The following is a 20,833-nucleotide window of genomic DNA, read 5'->3' on the forward strand; positions in this document are numbered from 1 at the left end:
GTATCTTGATGGTACATAGGGCAGACAAGGCCCTAACAGGCAGTGGTGGGAGCATGCCGCATTGCTGAAGGCTGGAACAGAAACCGATTTGGTGCTCCACTCCAAGACTCAATGCACGCCAGGTGGCTGCATGCCAGAACTTGATACGACGAGAGTGCTGAAGTTGTATGGCACAAAACAGGAACGAGAAATCTTTGAGGCCTATGTGATAAAGGTGGGAGACAGATGCACTATAGAATACTGAATAATTAGTGTGAAGTGTGCAGCAGCTGTAATTGCTTTTTACATGTGGTGCTAAAGCAGTGTCACATGAGGGTTTTGTTTACTTTGTAATCACTCTCAGAGGGAAATGAAGCCTCGTTGATGAAGCTCATTCCTGTCTCTATCCTTTCCTTGAGTCATGCCTGACATTTGACCAAAATTTCCACGATGAAGTCTCAACTAGCCTGCGTAGCCACCTTCATTCAGTTCACTGTTTTGATGCATATTTAAGCACAAAACCCTGGGACGTCTGCCATTAATCACTCATAAGAAACCCTTGATGCCCGCCACACTCACCACTACCACTTCCACAACTTTGCAAAAAAACAGATGCAAGCACAGCCATGACAGATTCCACCATGCTTCCCAGTAAGCATGCCCCTTTATCAAGAAGGATGCATCACACCTCAAATACACTACGACGCATACAAAAGCTAGTGATCATCTACCTCATCTGGATATCACGCCTTTCTACAAGAGAATGAGGCGGCACACACTGCTGCCCTCAAATTTACTTGCCATGGATTCGTAGAAAGCAGAAAAGACCTGCCAGATTCCCTCGCCAACCTCTAAGTCCAAAGCCTATGTACAGATGCCTACAAACCCACACATACTACAACACAACATATTACCCAACACCTGCCCCTATGAATGCCCACCCTGTAAAGGAAGGAAGGAGAGAGAGAGAGAGAGAACAAACACTTATTTCTAAGTCCAGGTCCTAATTTGAAAGTTCAATTTATCGGATCCACGTAGTACTCCTAAATGCCTGGTCCTAATTTGAAAGTTCAATTCACCGGATCCACGTAGTACTCCTGAATGCCTGTGCAGATCCGGTGCACGTGTTTGTAGAGAGCTTCCTGAGCAGCCTAGATGATCACTGTCGGCAGGGGAGAGCCAGAGCTCCCAGGAAGATGAAAGCAAGGTATTGGGTAAGAGATGGCGGGGTGAAGTCCCAATTAGAATGAGGGATGGATGGGTAGGAAGAACACCTGGGGCAGGAAGGATGGCCAGGGCGCCGATAGATGCGGTGAAGAATGTGATGGGAGGGGAGTGAAGAGGTTTGAGCCTGTCGAATGAGGCACGCAGCCTCACGAGTTAGACGGGAACCGGAGGGTGGGTACAGGGTGCGTGATAGGTGTTGGGCATGTAATTGGTAATGGCGGGAAGCGCGGTGTTGAGTACGAACCGTCGGCGGGTGGTACAAGGTTGGCCAGGACATGGGCGAACCCGGGAAAGGTACTCGAGTGAGTGCGTCTGCTAAGGCGTTTCCGCACATGCCAGCGTGGCCAGGAACCCAAACCAGTGTGAAGCGTGGCCGAGGATTCGATGCAAGTATCGGAGTGACGAAATCAGTGGTGTGTGGGTGGGTCTCATGGTTAGCGAAATTACGAAGGGCTGACTGACAGTTGGAGAAGATATACACTGGCGTGGTGGTAGGAACATTAAGAGTAGCGTGCTCTATTGCAAGGGCAATGGCGTATTCTTCGAGGGAGGTCGAATCCGGTGGAGAAAGAAAGGAAAGCATAGCAGTGTCTAAAGAAGGGAGTAGGAGAAATGAAGCCATGCCCGTTGAGTTTGAGGGGATGTAGGAGATAGTACAGGGAAGACAGAGAGGTTAACCATCCAATCAACTGCACCCAATGCTTATCAGTGATTTCAAATAAATGCGTCAAACTTGCATGAAACACCTTACTGCATTTTTAACTTTCATTCATGAAATTATTTGTATAAATTATACACTTATACTGAAGTGACCAGGCAGTATACTTGAAGGTGTGTGAACATTCGCAACTTAGAATACTGTGCAAGTACTTTTTGATATTCGATTTGCAGCTCTGTTTCAAATATTTGAAATTTACAAATAGTAGAGGAATGAATGTTTGCTCTATCTGAAGACGTGCAAACTTTCTAGCTTCACTATATGGTAAGACCTTGCGGGTTGGTTTTTCTGCATGACACCGAAGCCGTGCCAAAAGCCTAAAGCAGAAGCCTTGCACCAAGCAAGTGTTCGCTAACTGTGGTGTATGTTAGGTCAAGTGCAACACTACGAAAGCAAAATTTATCTAAAATAGGTTTCCTGTAAATATAATAGCAGAAGACAAATAAAACGTTATTGCTGGCTTGTTGGTGAGGTCCCACCGGCAACTAGCATGCCCAGCCTCCTTTCAATCATTGAGGAGAGTGGGGGGACTGCTGCCTATCATATTAAATATTGAGAGACGACGGTTGGCGTGGCCGTTTATTCCAACGCTCGTGCCAAGGAAGAAGATCAAGCGGTGATGATGATGATTTACAGGTGATGATGATGCCGAGCCCATCGGGGCTAGCACTGATAATAGTGAGTGATTACGAAGAAGCGCCGGTAACATAACCCAAAGTACTGGGAGCGTAGTCACTTGGTCTCACAATATACCTAATATGCTTACTGTGTTCACAGTATTTTGAGGAACCCATATTTCTTTATGGCAATGTATGCAAAATTCTTGTTGCACTGGTTTGCATGTCTATGTTTTATTTTCTCTGTTACATTAAATTTTTTGTATGTCAAGCGCAAGTACCTGAACAGAGATGTGTCTAGTTCTGACTGCCTAAGCTGTCTTTTTTGGTGTAGTTATGTTTTATACACTCTAGAAACACCAAAACAAAGATAGTGTGGTTTGAAAATATTCAATTTGCAGCCAGCTTTAACTATTCGTATTCAAAAATATTTTATTGAATTCACAGCCAAGTTTAACTTGTATTCAATTCGCAGACACAAAGTTGATAATCACACACCTCTAAATATATATACAAAAGGTAAGTTGTCGTTTGTAGTGGCAAAAAAATTACGCCCATCTTCCCACGAGGGAACCCTGATGTGATGCGACGCATCGGGGGGTTCAATTAGTCGTAACGTTGCCTTGAGCGTTTGCGCTGACGCTGGTATTGGATTGTGTCAGCCCACTCGCTGAAGGGACCATCGCTTCCATCACGTCTTCATCGGAAGAATCAAGTCAAGCACGGAGTCGTCAAGCAAAGTCACGTGGAGTCGAACGACAGCGAGCGCTGATTGAACCGCCGCAGCGCGCTACCCGCTTTATATTCACAGCGCCTGAAGGAGAGGAGAGTCGCGCACTTGCGTACACCGCGCGCGCCGGAGCAGTTGTTAACGCAGTGAAGCGCGCGCCCAAACAAGCGCGCCAGCTGTGGTATGCTAATGAGCCGGAGTGAGAGTGTTGCACACAGCTGTGGGAGAGAAGAACGGAGGAGGGCTGCGGACGGACGGCGCGACGACGCAGGAGGGACATGCCTCAGAGCAAGAGATGCGTCGCATCTAAAAACACTCAGCTGCAGTGGCGTCGCTAAGGGGGGGCTGGGGGTCCCTGGGCCCCGGGTACCAGCCCCTCGGTAAAGGGGGGGGGGGTGCCACTAGTGCCCCTACAATGTGTAATGCTGACGTCAAAAACTGGAAGACAACTGTAATGAGACCACAGCTTTGGCCTGTTCAATTTACGTCCCCACCAGTCTATTCAAATTTGTTTCCTGGTACAATGGAAGAAAGCAAGGAGAATTTTGGCATCCAGGAATGTCGCGGTAGTTGAGGATGGGTGCAGCTTGAGGAGTTAATTGGCTGCAGGGTGAGCGGAGGCGAACAAGGAACGATTCCTGGAGAGGGGGTGCGTTGGTATACGACTGCGACGCTCGGAGAGGTGTAGCGAGCGAGCTTGCTTTTCAATGGGACGACAGGGGCCTAACAAAGCCCCTTCATCACGTCCAGGACCACTGTTGGGGCGGCGGATGAGATCAGTAGGGGGGAGGAGTGAAGGGGGAGGCATCCAAGCCTACGAGACTTTGGTCATGTGTCCTCGGCGGTTATTTATGTGGCTTTTTTTACGCACATGAGATGTTGTGTACGGGTCACGGTGAATGTTTAACATTTTCTGGAGTCTTTGCAGTGACGCGTCGGAGACCGTGTACCCCGGTCCGGTTGTCATATTTTCAGAAGGAAACCAATGTGAAAATGACCTGAAAAAAAAAAAAATATGGGGAAGATTGAATCTTGAGGAAGCGGGGACTGATAATTAAAACGAAATGAAAGTAAGTGTGAAACATGCAATGAAGGTTGGTGCAGGGGAGCTAACTGTACAAATTGAGCCTGTGTTGGGAGGAGGGGCACAAGTGGAAGAGGAGGGGTGGGAGCTCAGGTGTCCAACATTAGGCGAGACAAATGGGTTGTCGCGATTTCCCCTTGGTTGCACCAGATTCCTTCAGTGCTTGCACTAACCAACCAATTCGCGATTTAAGCAATCGCGAAGGATCTGATATCGGGTGTTGATAGCTCATATTTTTTATGTCGTTGACTTTCCTTCATCGTGCCCAGCGACGCAGCCAGCACATGGCAATCGTACGAAGATGGCATTATATGGAATGGGCAAATGCCATGCCGCCCCGTGTAATTAGACTAAAAGAACAACGGACGAGTAGCTTGTCGAACAAATTATGCAAGAAATAGAACAGTTATGTAGGCATTTATTTTATTTACCTAACTTTTAATCAGGTAAATCTACGTTTCTTTATTTCATTCACCTGTAAGTTAAGAGCAACATAAATGAGTATCTGCGTAGCACACATAAATAAAGCGGATAGCCATGTGTTCATCTTTCTATTTTATCATGGTTTTCGTGTGGCCGTCCCAAGGAGTTCTAAGTGAAGAAATATTTGAAGCTGATGACCTAAATATTTTGCTCTGGTAGGTTCATCTTTCAAGGTGGAGGGTGAGAAAAAAAAGGACAGGACAACGAAATTAAGTGCATAACAAAAAGATAAACACCAGGTACGTCACCCACTTTCTATCATTAGGCATTCGATCCGCTGAGTGCTCCCATCCCGGAATATGGTCGGGAGACCCCACGATAATTGAGGTGAGAGTGAGGGGCAGTTTCTGTGTTAGTGAAAGCGTTCTGCTGAGTGCTTTGTGAACATTACTAGAAAAAAAATGTTGAAGACTGTGCGACAAAGGACAGGACGCCCGGTGTCGTATACAAGACTTTTGAGCTGAGTGCCCCTCCCATGCATTGGGGAGGAAAAATCTACTGGAACGACTCAGGCAGCACAACGACGACGTCCGGCTGCAAAACCGTCGCCCAGTACTGCAAAACATCAGACCGCAAAAGAGACTTCGGTGAAACGCTCCAGAAGTGTGACCAACTGGAGGAAAAGATGCAAAGAACATAAATCCTTCCCTCCGAACCCTCCCACTTGTGTACATGCGGGCACCGTGTTCCACAGCGAGGCACTTTGTGAGTGACCGGCGCTACAACGTGACCCCAGTCACCCCTGAAGGAAGAGGGAATCGAGATGGGTGCCAAACGTCTTGTTCTTGGTTATTACTTTTGGTTGGAGAGGGCAATATTATTTCCTCAGCTACTGGGAAAAGGTTGTTTCATCTAGGATCTGTCTTGAGCTAGTCGACTGTACAACGACGTCAATGAAATCGTTGTCACTAACACATCGGGATGGGTGCGACCGAACGGTTGTGAGCCAGCGTGTGGCGCTGATATACTCGGGCCCGTACGAATCTGATATTTTACTCAAGAGTTCTTTATTTATCGCTTCGTAACCTCCTTCAATTCAGATTTCCTCCATTGGCTGGTGGCTGCTTCACTGGTAAGCCCAAACCTCACATTTTATACTTTATACTGCGTTCGTTTTCCCAAGACGCCAATGTCAATTAACTTATTTTCAAATGTGTGGTGGAATCTTTTTACAACGTACGAAAGGAAACGACAACATTGTCGCAGACAAACATCCACACGACTAGCCGTGCACTGGCCGCTTAGACGACTCATGTACGGCCAGTCGTCTCTTTCCCCACTAAATGTTCCCTTTCTATCTGCTTCCATTCTCAGTAATCACATAACCATAGAAATAAAGAGACCCGACAATGTATCTATTTCAAATGTACTCAAATTCTCACTTAGAGAAATTTCCAGCAGTTGCATGCTGCCACAGAGGCTGCCTTTAGTGACAAACGGGCAGGCGCAGGTGGTTTTTCCGAATTTATGGGGCGGCCATTTCTGTCACATTTTATACCACTTTTCCTGCACAGTACTTGGAAATAGCTTTTTTTTAAGTCCGGCTGTTGTTTATTTGCTGAGACAACTTCTATTTCTCCCTCCAGCCTTCTTTCACTAGGCTCCACCTGTGGTCCTTCAAGCATAATTTGATCAAGGTGTGTTCCTAGACACAGGAAAATTGATGCGAATGAAGCGACTATTTGTCTTGCATGTGTTGCCTTTAAATAGCCCTATCATTGCTGGCCACCCTCCTCCAGGCCCGCGGGACGTCTGCATGATTTAGTCGGAACAGCGGGCTGCAAAGCTTTCCAAACGCCTCTGGCGACCACCTTATAGTGTCGTTTTCTGACGAGGCCCGAGACTCTCTCACACCTCCATTGCTCTTGCAGGCATACATTCGCTTGGTATCGACTGTAAGACGTGGCACTCCCACACTGCCACATATCAGCCTTCACTTTTCCCCTACCCTACTTTGGTTTGGCACATTACACCCTGTGCTGCCGCAAGTAGCTCTTGGTCACTCCTTTCTTGGCTGCTAATGGTGTTTTTGTGCTCATGAGTGACACACCGGGATGCTCCTTACTGTTAGGATTTTTATCGATGCCTAATTCGCTGAAAAGGTTGGTGTTGTGTATCAAGATCTGCACCAGAGTTGTCGTCTGGGGTTCTCTAAACCAAGCTCGTGTAGCTATTATTGCCTAAATAACACACGGCTTCTTATCTTGCTGCATACTTTTCTAATATATTGCCAGTTCTTTATAAATAACTACACATCAAGTATCCTGTGGCTTCATTTCGCATCGCATGTCGCATATTATGCATGCTTGCATTGACGTTTCGAAGCCTATGCATTCAGTAGCTGTAAAAAGTTTTTTTTTTTACATTCGTATCCAAATGAAAGACACAAAATTTGTTGAGAACAATCGCGACAGTTGGTATCCAAATGAAAGACACAAAATTTGTCGAGACCAATCGCGATAATTGGTATCCAAATGAAAGACACAAAATTTGTCGAGACCAATCGCTCTTGTCGCGCGATGAGAACAATACCAAGTGACAAGAGTGACAGAAATCGCTTTTGGTAGCTCCAGTCGCAAGTGTGAACCAGCCTTCATATGCTAACAATAGAAGACATTAATATTATCAATAATAACAATAACACTAGTTTTATTATTAATAATTGTTTTGTATATGTGAGGGGGAGACAAATTTTCTGGGCCCCGGGTGCAAGTTTACCCAGCAACGCCACTGCTCAGCTGCCATTGCCATCACTGCTGGAGAGAGAAAACTGACAAGCAAAACCTCATCCCTGACTAATTTCAGTTTTAAGTTGTAGTGGTACTTTTGTGCTGTTCGACAAGCAATAACTTATTTGCGGTAAGATTGCTGCAGACAAGTCCTCAGTCACGCTAAACACAGAAGAAATGAACTTGAAAGCATTGCACATCATAAGATCTGTTCCTAAAAGTATTAACTGAAGTACACTATTGTTCTTCGGCATGTGACAGCACACATCAAGGACATATTGGGTGAACTGTCCAGCATCTGTTGAATGCATGGCATTATACCAGCTTGAACGTGCCTTAGAAGGGATAATTTTAAAAACGGTAACTTGAGGGGGCCCACGAAAAAAAAAAATGCTTGGCACCAGGGCTAAGTGCAACTAGTTAATATTTTCTCATTCACTACTTGAGGCCTGGATGTGTATTATTAAGGCTTGGTTCCTACAGCTGGTAACAACAACAAAAAAACTTTTACCGGGCTGCATGTCCTATTATCAGCTGGCTTAAGGTTTTAGACCAACAAAGTGATTAGCAGACAGATTATGGTAGTTACTACACTGTCGCAATGGTGAACATTACCTGCCTGCCTCACGACTCCGAACACACAATTATACCTTCGCACAGGTTAACTCCGTTGTACTGGGACAAAAACACAGCTCTGTGGTCTACGTAGAAGTGGTCTACGTTTGCAGTGGCTAGCTTGGTTATGATGGGAGTGGTCATGCGCCATCGCAGTGCCCTTGTCTGACCGGCGTTGCTGCTTCTCACCACAGCACGTTGGCAGCGAACCTACTACGCGAAAATTAGGCAGTCGCACACACTCAGCGTCCCGATCAGTGCTCTCCAGAAGTTCTTCGAGAGCGCCTTCATCACAATCGTAAGCCAAGCACCTATGCACCGCTGCAACGCCAGGCAAAAATCACGACGAGAAGAGCGCAGCGAGATTACAGTGAACTAGTTCACCGTAGCGAGATGACAGCGCAACAGCTGCCATTTTTCTTGAACCATGACGTCACATCCGGCAAAAAAAAAAGTCGCTTTCTTTGTTTTTTGATGTCTAGTTGGCGCATGCGCAGTAGTGCTCGTCCACTGTTCCTGAATGTCAGGTGTAATTTCTAGGGACCATAACTTCACGGTTGAAGCCGCCGCAATGTTGCCGCCGCCGGCAGCACCACGGGTGGTTCCGCGACAGCGTCAGCGCGCCTGTGACGTGCGCGGCGCGTTTTCGCGAGCAGAAAACGCTCCATGCGGTTCACTGGGTTCGCGCTAAACTATGTCATGTTCCTTTTTGATTATGTAATTCTGGCTCCTGATGTCATAAGAAAAGTTCTTTCAAGATTAGCTCCCAAAAAGCGCTGCCTTTTAAAATTCGCTGAAAAAAAAAGCCCGTTGTGCGTGCGATTTGGGCACCACCTACATCGTCCCTCTGCGCAAATGCACCCAGACCTAAGCCAGCTGCGAGCTGCAAGTCAGAATGATAAGGCAAACTGCAAGCTAATGCGCCAGAATGTGAGAAGACACTTTGAAGCTGGTGCACAGCTTAAAAGTGAGCAGGGTGACATATGGCCTGCCCTACCAGAGCATAAACCTTTCCGAAGAGCAACAGGCAGAAACAATAATAAGAAAAGGGTACAAGATGGCGCTAAGGCTACCGATACACTACGATGGCTACCGATACGATGTACCTTAAGGCTACAGAAAAGCTACTAGCCTTAGGGGTCCATAACACATTTCAAGAACACGAAGAAGCCCAATTCAAGGCCCAGACTGAGAGGCTGATGCAGACCCCGACGGGTAGGACGCTCCTGCACCAGCTGGGTTACAGTGAACAAATCAGAGAAATGTCCAAAACAGAGGACATTCGTGATGAAATCCACCAGAAGTTCCACATGACCCTGATACCTAAAAACATGGACGCCAACATTCATCAAGGCAGACGCGAAGCACGAGCGGACTTCATATGCTGCACGCTCTCCCCTAAGAACAACCCAGTGTACGTGGACACAGCCACACAAGATGCAAGGAAAGGACGCAGGTTACTGTAGAAGTGCAGCATGCTGGGCCAGTTGGTACGTATCGAAGGAACAGAAACCAGCGAAAAAGGACGCAAAACACAAGGAGAGACGAGACAACACAACGCTGGAGACAACACAACCAGCGTTGGGTTGTCTCGTCTCTCCTCGTGTTTTGCGTCCTTTTTCGCTGGTTTCTGTTCCTTCGAGACGCAGGTTAGCTGTAATCATAGACTCAGACCTCCCTAGGATCACCTGTGGCTTGCTACGTCACTGTACCGTAACAGACACCAAGGAGCTAGCTGTTGCTTCAGCAGCAACGGAAAGATTCTGAACGGGCCAATCACTTCTGATCATTTTTGACTCAAAAGAGGCCCAGCCATTTTATGAACAGACGAGTAAGCCACCACACACTCCTTGTACTCCAGGCTAAAGGCGGGGCACCCCAACATTCTGAGCACCCACCTAAGATCCAATGCAGGATCCTGTGGGCCCCGGCACACTCAGGAATAGAGGGGAATATAGAGGCGGACAGGGTAGCTCGTGGCTGTACTACAAACCAAGCACCTGATGATTCTGACCTCGAAGAACCCACGCCAGTTCCCACGGAATACTCGGCCACACTGTCATATTACTGCGTTATCAGAAAAAGATACCCTCCGCCACACGAATCCCTGACAAAGGCCGAAGATGCTGACTAGAGACAGCTGCATACAGGCTTAGACATAGACATATGTCCCAAACTTAGACATAGACAAAATTTACTTGACTCGATATGCAGATGCATGCCCATTATGCCACCCTCTCCCACACCACATGGGGATGCTAAGAAACCCTAATGCGGAGCAAAGGTAGGCACTCCTGGCCAGCGGCTGCTGTGAAGACCAGATTGGTCTGATTCAGCGGGCATGCAAAGCAGCAGAAGCCGTTGGGGCCCTGGACGAAGGATACCGCCCCTGCTGGGCACAAGACCCTGGTGGCGTGCCACCCAACCACACAAAAAAGACTTAAACGTTTACCCAGTTTAGTTCCTTATTTACTGCTCATTCCACGTCCTTCTAGAAACTGTCTACGGCTTAACCCTCATAGCTAGATGTTGGTCCATAGGCCTGTACTACTTTTAACCTGTTTTGCTTCTTTAGCCTGGTCACAACAGCTGCGACTCTTTCGTGAATGCTGGAAAATTCTTCCATGTTCCCTCCCATTTCTCACCCACCCTGTGTTCTTTCTTCTCTTGGGGTCCACTGTAGCACAAAATATGTCCACTAATCAACTCCATGAAGCGTTTTCCTCTTCTCCTAACTTTGTTTGCACCTATAATACCCTACTTAACCTCCGAAAAACGTCTAATAGTACAGCCAAGCTTCCCTCGCTAGACAAGAACGTTTCCAAGGTCAAGTTCTAAAGGTGGCCTGTTCGGACCTTCTGCTGTGTCGCTGGCCGACTGCCACCGCGGTCAGGTGCTCTACATCCTCCCGCAAAAATACTTTGAAAGCATTAAGCACTAGCCAAGTTATTGTCCTCAAAAAAGTGCCAGCTATGAAGCCTGGGGTGTTCGCTCTTTCCTTACGCCTCCATGCACTGTGGATGCTACAAGCTGACCAGCTTGGGGCAGAACAACCTGCACCTGTCAAGGGCCCTGTGTTCCGAGACGTACGCAGCCTTATGGCTCGATTCGATAGTATGTCGCTTTTGTTTTAGCAGTTGACGCACAGGCTCTACTTACTACTGGTTGCACACGGGAGCCACCGATAGTTTTACCTGCCGTGCGAGCGGCAGCACGTCAGTTTTAGAATAGGGAACAAGCGTTTGGAGGCCATATAGGGGTCCCCAAACACAACACGCTCGCTGACGACAATTTTTGACCACAAACGACTAGCACCTTGCTTGTACTTCTTGCATGTGGCGCCGTTGTGGGGAAGTGGTCCCTCTGTGGCTGGTTTGCGCAGAAAAGGCTCAGCATCGCCTCAGTTATTGTGCAACCGCTTTACCAAGCTGTGCCAACGACGATCCTCAGTGCAATTTTTCACCGCACTATCACCCCCTTTCACGCATGTGTAAACTGGTTTTCTGCAGTAATTCTGCTCTAGTGGGTAGCAACAGGTTGGTACAGCTGTGGCTTATGTCCCTTCTTGCGTGCTCCTCACCCATCATGGAAGCAGATGCTTGTGGCAGTCACGTGCATAGCGTTTTCCTCTGCAAAAAACGCTGTGCTTTTCAGAGTTATTGGTATCTTGTAAACGACACACTATATCCACAAACTAAGCAGCTAGTGCTGTCACACGAACACGACGCCCTGCACAGTGACCACATCACAGCACTCTTTGTCGGTGTTTTCTTCGGTGTTTCATGTACCACATCCCACCTATGGTGTCTCTTTCAAGAAAAATGTGAGTTCTCCCAGCTGCACAATCTTCTATCCATCTCGCGCGTGAAACCTACGTGCGGGTGTGATTTGTTGGCCATCCCGCCGGCAATCGCACCACAGTGCGGCATGCCTACGGCCCCTTGAAAAATAAATTCTGCCAAGGAAATCTAATGGCAGCTGGCTTTTAGGCTTCGGCTCCACATTGTCCATGTTGCATTCCACAGGAAACAGCATTGCAAGCACTGCCAGGTAACTCACCCTGTGTATCCAGATGGTGGGTGAGGAACAAGCCTTGCCAGAACACCAGCTCCTGAAGCAGGCAATTCCTCTGAGGCACCAGCTTGAGCACCGTCAACCTCCCCAACTGAAAAAAAAAAAAAATTTCAGAGCAGCTAAGGGCAATGAGTATAACACAAATGCACCAAATGTGTCTGCCTCCTAGTTGGACTCTTATGCTATGTTCAGACTACCGATGTAACAGCCGTATCGTGCGCTATGGACGTAAAAAAACGGCGTTCACGCAGTTCGGTTGGCTGAGACATGAAATGACGTCATTATTTAAAGATGTTACGACAGTTGCGACAACAGTCTGAACACGGCCTTAGATGCCAGAGGCACCATTAGAGCCCTTGGGGCATGCCTCACGACACAGCATTAAACCACCATGCACTGCGAACTGGCAAAGGCGTGAATGCTGGCAATGCATGCGTAACTAGGTTAGTAAAAGTTTAGGGAGTAGGGCTGTGATCAAATTGGACCACACGGCTACTGCGGGACATCTCAAGCCTTTGGCACTCTTTCGTTACACAATACAAACTCGTTACACAATACATTACACAATTCGTTACACAATCCAATACAAAACCCACGACGTATTATGAGCAGCGTGTTGCGATTGGCTGAGACCAACAATATCCAAGGCACACTGAACAGTTTAAACAGAGATTACAGTAAAGCCTGTTTATATCGAACAGCGCAAGGATTGTAAAATGGTTCGATATAGAAAGTGAAGCAAAAAAAAACCTTACACGAGAGCATTCCTGCCGGCGGAGTCACGAGCTAATGCTGAGCTCTTTCCACAATGCGGTTCACTATTGATACGAAACTTTGCCGGAAAGAAAACAATCGTTTATTGGGGCGCAAGAACTGCGTGAGTGTAGCCTGCTTCTTGGAGCGCAACCCGTTGCGGGTGACTGCTTGCTCCACGGTATCTAAACACTCGACAAGCACAAGACCGCTGCCCTCAATGGCACTGCAGTATCGCCGTGCCAGGGCCACGGCAGTGACGGCTTCGCTCGTGCTCGGAAGCGGTACCGAGTCCTCGGCGTCTTCGACAGAGTAGAGGCAAGAATGGATACAAGCGAATAACGGCAAACCCAGCGAACCGGGCAAGTGCGGGCAGAGAGTGGCGCGGGATCGAAGATCGGGGACACCGCAGCCCGCAGCGCTCAATGTGGCGCTTTCGGTGCCAATGGCATGCATGCGTGGAGCTGGTCCATTCTGCCATGACCAGTTAGGATGTGCTCGAGCTTGCGCGGGAGCGACACCCGCGCCACTGCTGCGCGCCGATGTATTGCGGGAAAGCCTGCCGCATGATTAAGGAGAGTGAGAAATCCAGTGCGGGAGAGTTCGATATATCTATTGTGAGCAAAATCGCGTTCAATACAAAAAGTTTAAAATGCACGTAATTTTTATCAGAAATATACAAACGTTCGATATAGGCAATAATTCGATATATCCGTGTTCGATATAAGCGGGCGTCAATGTATAACCTTCCAGAACAAGCTATCTGCGCTTGAATTTAGTGCACATTCTTTTTATAGCAGCAAGAATAGTGGGGTAAACAAGTTACTAACGTACACACTTCTAAATTCTAACTCGCACCCTTTTTTACTAAAAATACCCTTCAAATTTGTGTGCGCGGTACAATTCAGCTCAAGACCGGGCATAACTTAGCCAGCTGTTGCACATATTTCTTCTGTCCCAATTCGCACCTAGTTTCAGTCGTTATGACTCCTCAGAGATACCACTATGACGCATCTATCAAGCGCAAGGTAATTTTCCTTGCTGACAGCAAAGGGACCCTAGCAGCATCATGAAAACTGTACGTACCCAAGACTTCTGCGCACAATTAAAGGAAGCAAAAGAGACCCATGTTTTCATTTCAGGCTTCACCGGTCCTAAGCCCGAAAGTTTTCTTGAGCTTCAAGACTTCCAGGTGGAATCCATAAATTAGTAGCGAATGAACCAACGACCACTCAAATGTAAAATTATGAAGGTAAAGGTGCTTGAAAGTGCAAACACTTTCAACGTTCCCCGCTCCAGTTTTAACGCCAGCAGGAAGAAGCAAGTTTATGATGCATGCTGGTTTACAATTGCATGCATCAAATAGAATGTCTTCCGCTGGGTGCGTGGTGTCATGTCTTTCACATCTGTGCGGTAGAATCGGCGTGAAATTATTGTTTCGAATTTTCTTCCGTGAGCTAGCCTGCGGCGTTACAATCAGGGGCTCGTTAGAATAGTGCAAATACGGTAAACATACAAGCACCAGTACGCACTGCCCACTATGGTTGCTACAGCTGCATAGCAGTCTGGTGCTTGGGGGTTATCACACGACACTGACCAATTGGCAAGAGCGACATTGTCTTACGTGACCCTGTTTGTAAAGCATATTCATTGTTGAACAAAATGATTACTATCAATTGTAACAAAAATTAGCCAGGTGCAACAAAGCAAGTGGGGGCAGCATCCCTGAGCAGTATTGTGGCATCATCTGGAGGACGGACGGTAAACGAAGCAACGAAAGACACTTCGCCGTCTGCTTAACATACTTAACGTTCATTTCCAATGCCTGCCTGTATACATCATTGTTGGTGTCACAAAAGGCACAATTTAGCGGGAGAATTGAAATTTTGGCTTAAATTGTGTAATTTGTAACTGAATAAAGCATCGTTTGCTGCCAGGGGACACTATAAAGCCCCTAATCTTTCAAGTGAAACAAACTTTAAAGGGGACAAGATGACAAAATGCAAGTTTTGTTCATTAGAATCATGTTAGACACCACTTTAGACACCTCTTTAGAATCATGCTGACATCACTTTTAACGTAACATTCATTCAAATAAGCTATATAATTAGAAAAAAAAGGAAATGGCCATGCGACCCACTAGCTCATTTCCTGCAACAGAACCTATGATGTCATACCAGCCAGCTCTGCGATTGGCGGAGGTTGGCAAAAGCAAACGCAAATTAGGCAGAGCTTATAAGCTTGCCAAACGAGCTATTTGCGCTTAAATTTATAGCAAATTCTTTTATATCAGTAAGAACGGTGGGACAAACAGTGGAAGTTACGAAAGCACACGTAAACATAGAAGTACTGATACGTACTACTGCTGGTACTGCGCGCCCTATGCTTGGTTCAGATGCACAGCACTGCGGGGCTTAGGGGTTGTTTCCGACGACACTGGCCGATTGACGCAAGCGACGATGTCTTACGTGACCATATTTGACGAGCGAGCACTATGTCTCACGAAACGATTATTTTCTCCATCAACAAAAACAAGCCAGGTTTAAATACGGTCACAAACAAAGCAAAGGCAGAAAACGGCTTGCCGCGGTGTGGTGGTGCCATCTAGGCTGACTAACAGTAAACAAGTCTCCGCTCCACACCAAGTTTAGCTGAAAGACCTGTTCCTATGATGTCATTGTAAACATCGTTCAAACACACGTTTTTGCGCGAGAATCAATATTTTAGCTTCAACTGATTAATTTCGCAGTGAATAAAGCATCATTTGCTTCCGGACAAGCGCTGGGGGCACTATAGAACACGAAATCTTTCGAACAACACAAACTTGTATTTTGTCTTCCTGGCCCTTTAAACAAGCCCCCAGTGCGAAGCTCAGGAGAAATTTGCAAAAGGGTCAAATCCTTCGTACAACTGCCGGTGTGTTCCCGGATGTGGGCTCAATATACTGAATAACCGTAGGCTCCAAACTTCTGTGGCAAACCAAAACAAAATTACTTTTCGAGTACACCACTACAAGGCCACCTCCTTTTAAATGGTCATAAAACAGTGTTATAGATGGCCTCAACCAATATCAGGAAACCAGCACTCCCTTAACGATTACAGGAAAAAATGCATGCACGGTCACTGTGAGACGATAACAAATAACAAGCACTCCACTAATAAAGTGTTGCTGTCAGACCCGTTCACTACGTGCAACTATCACTACGTGCAATGTACGAGGAAATCAATCGAGGAATTATTCACGCGTATGTTACGATGGCAGTTGTTCTGCAGGTGTGTCGGATGCTCTGTACTGATGAAATGCTCATGTTCTCACCTGTACATTCTGCTCCAGTCTGGGAGCTTGCACAGATGAGCGCCGCAGGAGCACACTGTGTGCCTGAAGGAAAAATTCTGCGAGTGATGCACACAGGCTGGCAGATGGACACAGCCAGGGCGGTACCTGTGGCACTAGTGGTGATGCTCGCCTGTGTCTCTCGGCTGCGGGGTGCATCCAGGGACATTGTCATGACACACCGCTTTGGCACTGACGATGCCACGCGTGCGACGCTTGCTGCTGTATGGTTTTCTGAAGCAGACAACCAGAGGAAATGCATACAACCCTACTGAGCATCAAGAGAACTGGCAGTAAGGAGACTGCCAGTTTTTGCTGCCCTGCAGAAAGTGGCATTGGCTCGAGTGAAGCTACGTGCTGGGCTAGCTGGTATAGCATCGTTGGAGATTTGCGCTGGAAAGAACTACGGACACAACACAAAAAACATGCACTTTAATGCGATTCCCTCTTCACATCAACCTGCCATGGTGGCTCAGTGGCTAAGGCGTTCCGCTGCTGAGCACGAGGTCGCGGGTTCGATTCCGGGCCGCGGCGGCTACTTTTCTGATGAAGGCAAAAAGCAAAAACGCCCGTGTATACGAGATTTCGGCGCACGTTAAGGATCCCCAGGTGGTCAAAATTAATGCCGAGCCCTCCACTATGGCGCGCCCCATCGCCTGCGTTGCGTCCGTGCGTTAAACCCTACAATCAATCAACTCTTCACATCAAGATAAGCGTTTTTTGTGCTGTCTCCGTAAAAAGTTTCAGCGCAAACCAGCCAACACAGCATTGCCTAGTTAGTACAAGCAACTGTGGCTTCAGCCTTTCTTGTACTGCCAAGGCAAGAAAACAGAGGAAAAAGTGGAAAAAAATTTCCATGTCACATGTTAATTACTGGAAGCTTTCTAGCTGGCCATCGTCAGCTTTTATCACTTTGTTTATCCTTCCCGAGCTGCTGTCCCTACTCCTGGTAGTCTCGCTTACTGGACGAAAAGGGCAGCACATTTTGCCACAGCGGGCTTTACTCTGTCTTCAAGTCTACAGTGTGACAAACAGGCATAAAAATCAGGCAGAGTGCGTCGGACGGGTCCCAATACGTGACGGCTTTTGTGCTGTGCAGGGATGCGCTGTCACTTTCAGCACAAATCCCTCCAACGTTTTTCTTAACTTAAATTCCATGAAGACATTTAGTTTCTGGAACACACTTCCTACGCAGTAACGTCATGAGAACACATGTTGCTAATTTTAGGCAAGCCAGTTGGGTTACTTTCAGAGAAAGGGAGAAACTAGTAGGGTGACCATGAGAATCTGACTAGCAAATACTATTGTGAGAGGTGCTGCACCTCTTAAAAACCAATGCTATTGGCAAAAGTTATAAGAAGCTACGTTTGTCAGACTTGCCCTTCGCTTCAACTCCCTTTAAAAAAAAATAGGATGGTGATGAATTTGGACATTGTGTTCAAGCATGATGTACCAGCACGCGCTCACATCCGAGGCCCTGGAAACCTTTCGTCAGTGCTGTTCTTCAATTACACACTACTGAAACGGTGAAATGTGCCCATTTTCGTGACCCCACTTCAGGAGTATGCAAAAGTGTGCTGATGATGCAAGACACAAATAATGTGGTGGCATAGCTTGCTGATGTTCTAAACTTTACACTTCATGAAAGGGAAATGGTGATCTTCAAGACTATGGCAGGCTCCATAAAAAATGCTGCCAAGTCACTGGAATCCCCGTTCATGCTGGAACTTTTAAGCCAACGACACATAAAGCATCTGACTTAAGCCTCATTTCATGGCTATAGCTGCCTGCGGCTTGTATACTTCTAGCACTTCAGAGAGGTGTTCTGCAACTATTGTGAACTGTTAACACATTACTGGGCTGGCAAGGGTGACCATGAACACTGTGTTCGTGATGAGCCTTTTCACTATAAAAAAAAGTAAAAAGGAGAAGCTTGAAATGACTCACGTTCTGTAACTATACTGCCTGAGGTATAGTTATCTGATTTGTCTGACTGCTTTTTTCTAGTGCAGTTACACAATTGACGCTTCATATGTCATACGCAGTCCACAAAAAAGAGTTCAAATAAAGTGGACATCAACACTCCCGAAATCGGTGCCTCCAGTTTGCTGCTGAAAATTTTAATTGAGGGCCGTCTTAATTGACTCGGTATTTTTATGCCTTACTCAAAATTCTTCAACTGCATTATTTACGAAACCCTTTTCTGCAAGGCCAAGTGTTATAGCTCGTACGATGAAACTTGTGAGGTCCTTCTCAGACCAGTGTCGCAGGTAGAATACTTGGCTTTTTATTATTCAAATTTTGTATTAACGATGCTGTCCAAGGAGACGATGGCACTGCATTCGTTGAATATGCTGACAAGGTTCAACTATTTTAGAATTAACAACAAGAAACAACAACACAGTCGAATGATTATAATTCCAGATCATTGTCACAGTGCGCTGTGGACAGGGAAAGGCAAGGCAGGACGAGACGTAGTCCTATCCACACTGCGCCGTGACAGTGAACCAAGAACTCACTCAATTTTTAACACTACTACAGCTTACATAGCCAGAGTATGGTTTCTTCGTGAAAAAGGATTGTTAAGAGGGCAAAGGCTTTTTTTTTTTTTTTCGCGTAATAAGTTAGGTACTAAGTTCTGATTGGTACATTTGCATTGATATAGCTTTTAAGAAAGCTTTGTGGGGTCGCATGTCTAGATACTCCTAAGTAAGCTATCTAGAACAACAGGCAGGCTATCTAGGATAAGTTTTCTTACATAACCAGCTGTCAAAATCATTCTCTCCAACATTTCGTACGGTCACTTCGAATGAAGGTACCACCAACACATCAATTACTCACTACAGTTACTTCACCAGTGCAAAACTTGTAAAAGAAACAACACGTACCTAAAAATAGTCTAAAAAATGAACTGTCCCATAAGCGATAATAACATCTGGTGCGTCCCCCCACGGGAATGACGGCGTTCAAATTTTGCGTTTCAGCTCCCTCAGTTTCAGGTCATAATTCCCGCCTCTTCACGATCTCACACACAAAAAATGGTCGGTCACCTCTTTTCACTTGTAAATTATGCAGATCTAGCACGCTTTTTCTTCTTTTCGCCCACTGCCCGTTTAGAATAAGTAGTGCACAAATATAACGATGTGTAACATTCACTCAATAAGTTCATATGCGAGTTATTCATATGGGTCACTGTAACTGCGCTTATTCGTCAGCATGTATTATATGCATCGTGTACCTCACATTCGCGCAGTCGGCTCTTGCATTGGGGCGCCAACATCAAAAACACCACTGTTGACCTCGGAGTAACAGACTTGCATAAACTGGAAATGCGACTAAACATCGCCACCGAAGGATACGCCAACAAAATATTCGAGACACACATGACAAACCCCACAAGTAAAGGCAGGCAGACCTACTCCGAAGCTCCTTCGATGCCGGCAGTTCTGACAGGCGCGCACAACGTAGTCCGCGCGCGGTAACAGGCACTAGCGTGAGCAACTTTCCTCAGCTGCGCGTTCACGCACAGAAAGCTTTCACGTACGCCTGCTGCCAAAATTAAAGCAGTGCAATTAACAAAACGACCTACCACGATGGCCAAAACACATACCAAACAACACCAAACGCAGAAGAAGGGTACCGTCACAGAACAGGGAGTCCGACTGGTCCGATAGTACGCTTGCTACATAGTGCGTAACTCTACGCGTCCGGCAGCTCTTCAACCGGAGCGTTGCAGCCCCGTCCGAGGGCGCTGCAAGCGTCTTTACAGTGTCCACCAGTTAGTTGTTGTGCCGTCCAACGGGGTGGCGCAAGAACTGAACGCAGACTTTATCGGCTGTCGCGCGTCCGTTTTCTTTTCCTTGTGCTCCTGTCTTTTAAATGCAGAGCATTTGTATAACTCACGATGTCACCCGTGCGTCGGCGTCCGCAGCAGCCAGCCTCCCCCTACACTATAAAAAGAAATAACAGTTACCGGCGCCTGGTTTCGATCCCACGACCCTGCGGGCGGAACGCAAGGTACATGGTGCTCTACCCACTGCGCCACAAAGCCGACACAGAATGAAAGGCTACGAACGCGCCTAATATCCTTGACTCATTCAAACTACGTCAAGAAGCTGCTGATACAACGCATTCACTACCTGTGGGCGGAACGCGAGGTACATGGTGCTCTTCCCACTGCGCCACAAAACCGACACAGAATCAAAGGCTACGAACGCGCCTTATATCCTTGACTCATTCAAACTACGTCGTCAGCGGCGTGCGTTGGCGACTCAGCGGCGTGCTAGCGGCGTGATAGCTGCGTGGTGTACACGTGATAGCACCAACCCCCCAAACACTAAACGTTAACGCAATACACCCACCCCCTATGCGACGCATTTACTCGAGTCCCCCTCGCGGGGAGATGGGCCCATTTTTTTATTGTAGAAAAAAGTTTTATACAACTTCCTTGGGTGCACATCCGGTCTGTCGAGCTGCAGTCTTCCGTAGCT

General features: G+C 46.9%; 1 protein-coding gene across 1 annotated transcript in view; it reads right to left on the reverse strand.

Moving 5' to 3' along the window:
- Positions 1–20,096, reverse strand: part of LOC144153636 (uncharacterized) — a 38,074-nt gene extending 17,978 nt beyond the window's left edge. The window contains exons 1-4 of the mRNA XM_077685288.1: positions 19,954–20,096; positions 16,452–16,577; positions 16,326–16,388; positions 12,242–12,347 (exon numbers count right to left, since the gene is read on the reverse strand). Coding sequence (XP_077541414.1) covers positions 12,242–12,347; positions 16,326–16,388; positions 16,452–16,518 — 236 coding nt within the window. The 5' untranslated portion in view covers positions 16,519–16,577; positions 19,954–20,096. The remainder of the gene's footprint in view (positions 1–12,241; positions 12,348–16,325; positions 16,389–16,451; positions 16,578–19,953) is intronic.
- Between the last annotated feature and the right edge of the window lie 737 nt (positions 20,097–20,833).

The sequence above is a fragment of the Haemaphysalis longicornis genome, unplaced genomic scaffold (genome assembly GCF_048455015.1).
Source record: "Haemaphysalis longicornis isolate Haplotype H1 unplaced genomic scaffold, Haemaphysalis longicornis Haplotype H1 scaffold_9, whole genome shotgun sequence".
Classification (NCBI taxonomy): Eukaryota; Metazoa; Arthropoda; class Arachnida; order Ixodida; family Ixodidae; genus Haemaphysalis; species Haemaphysalis longicornis.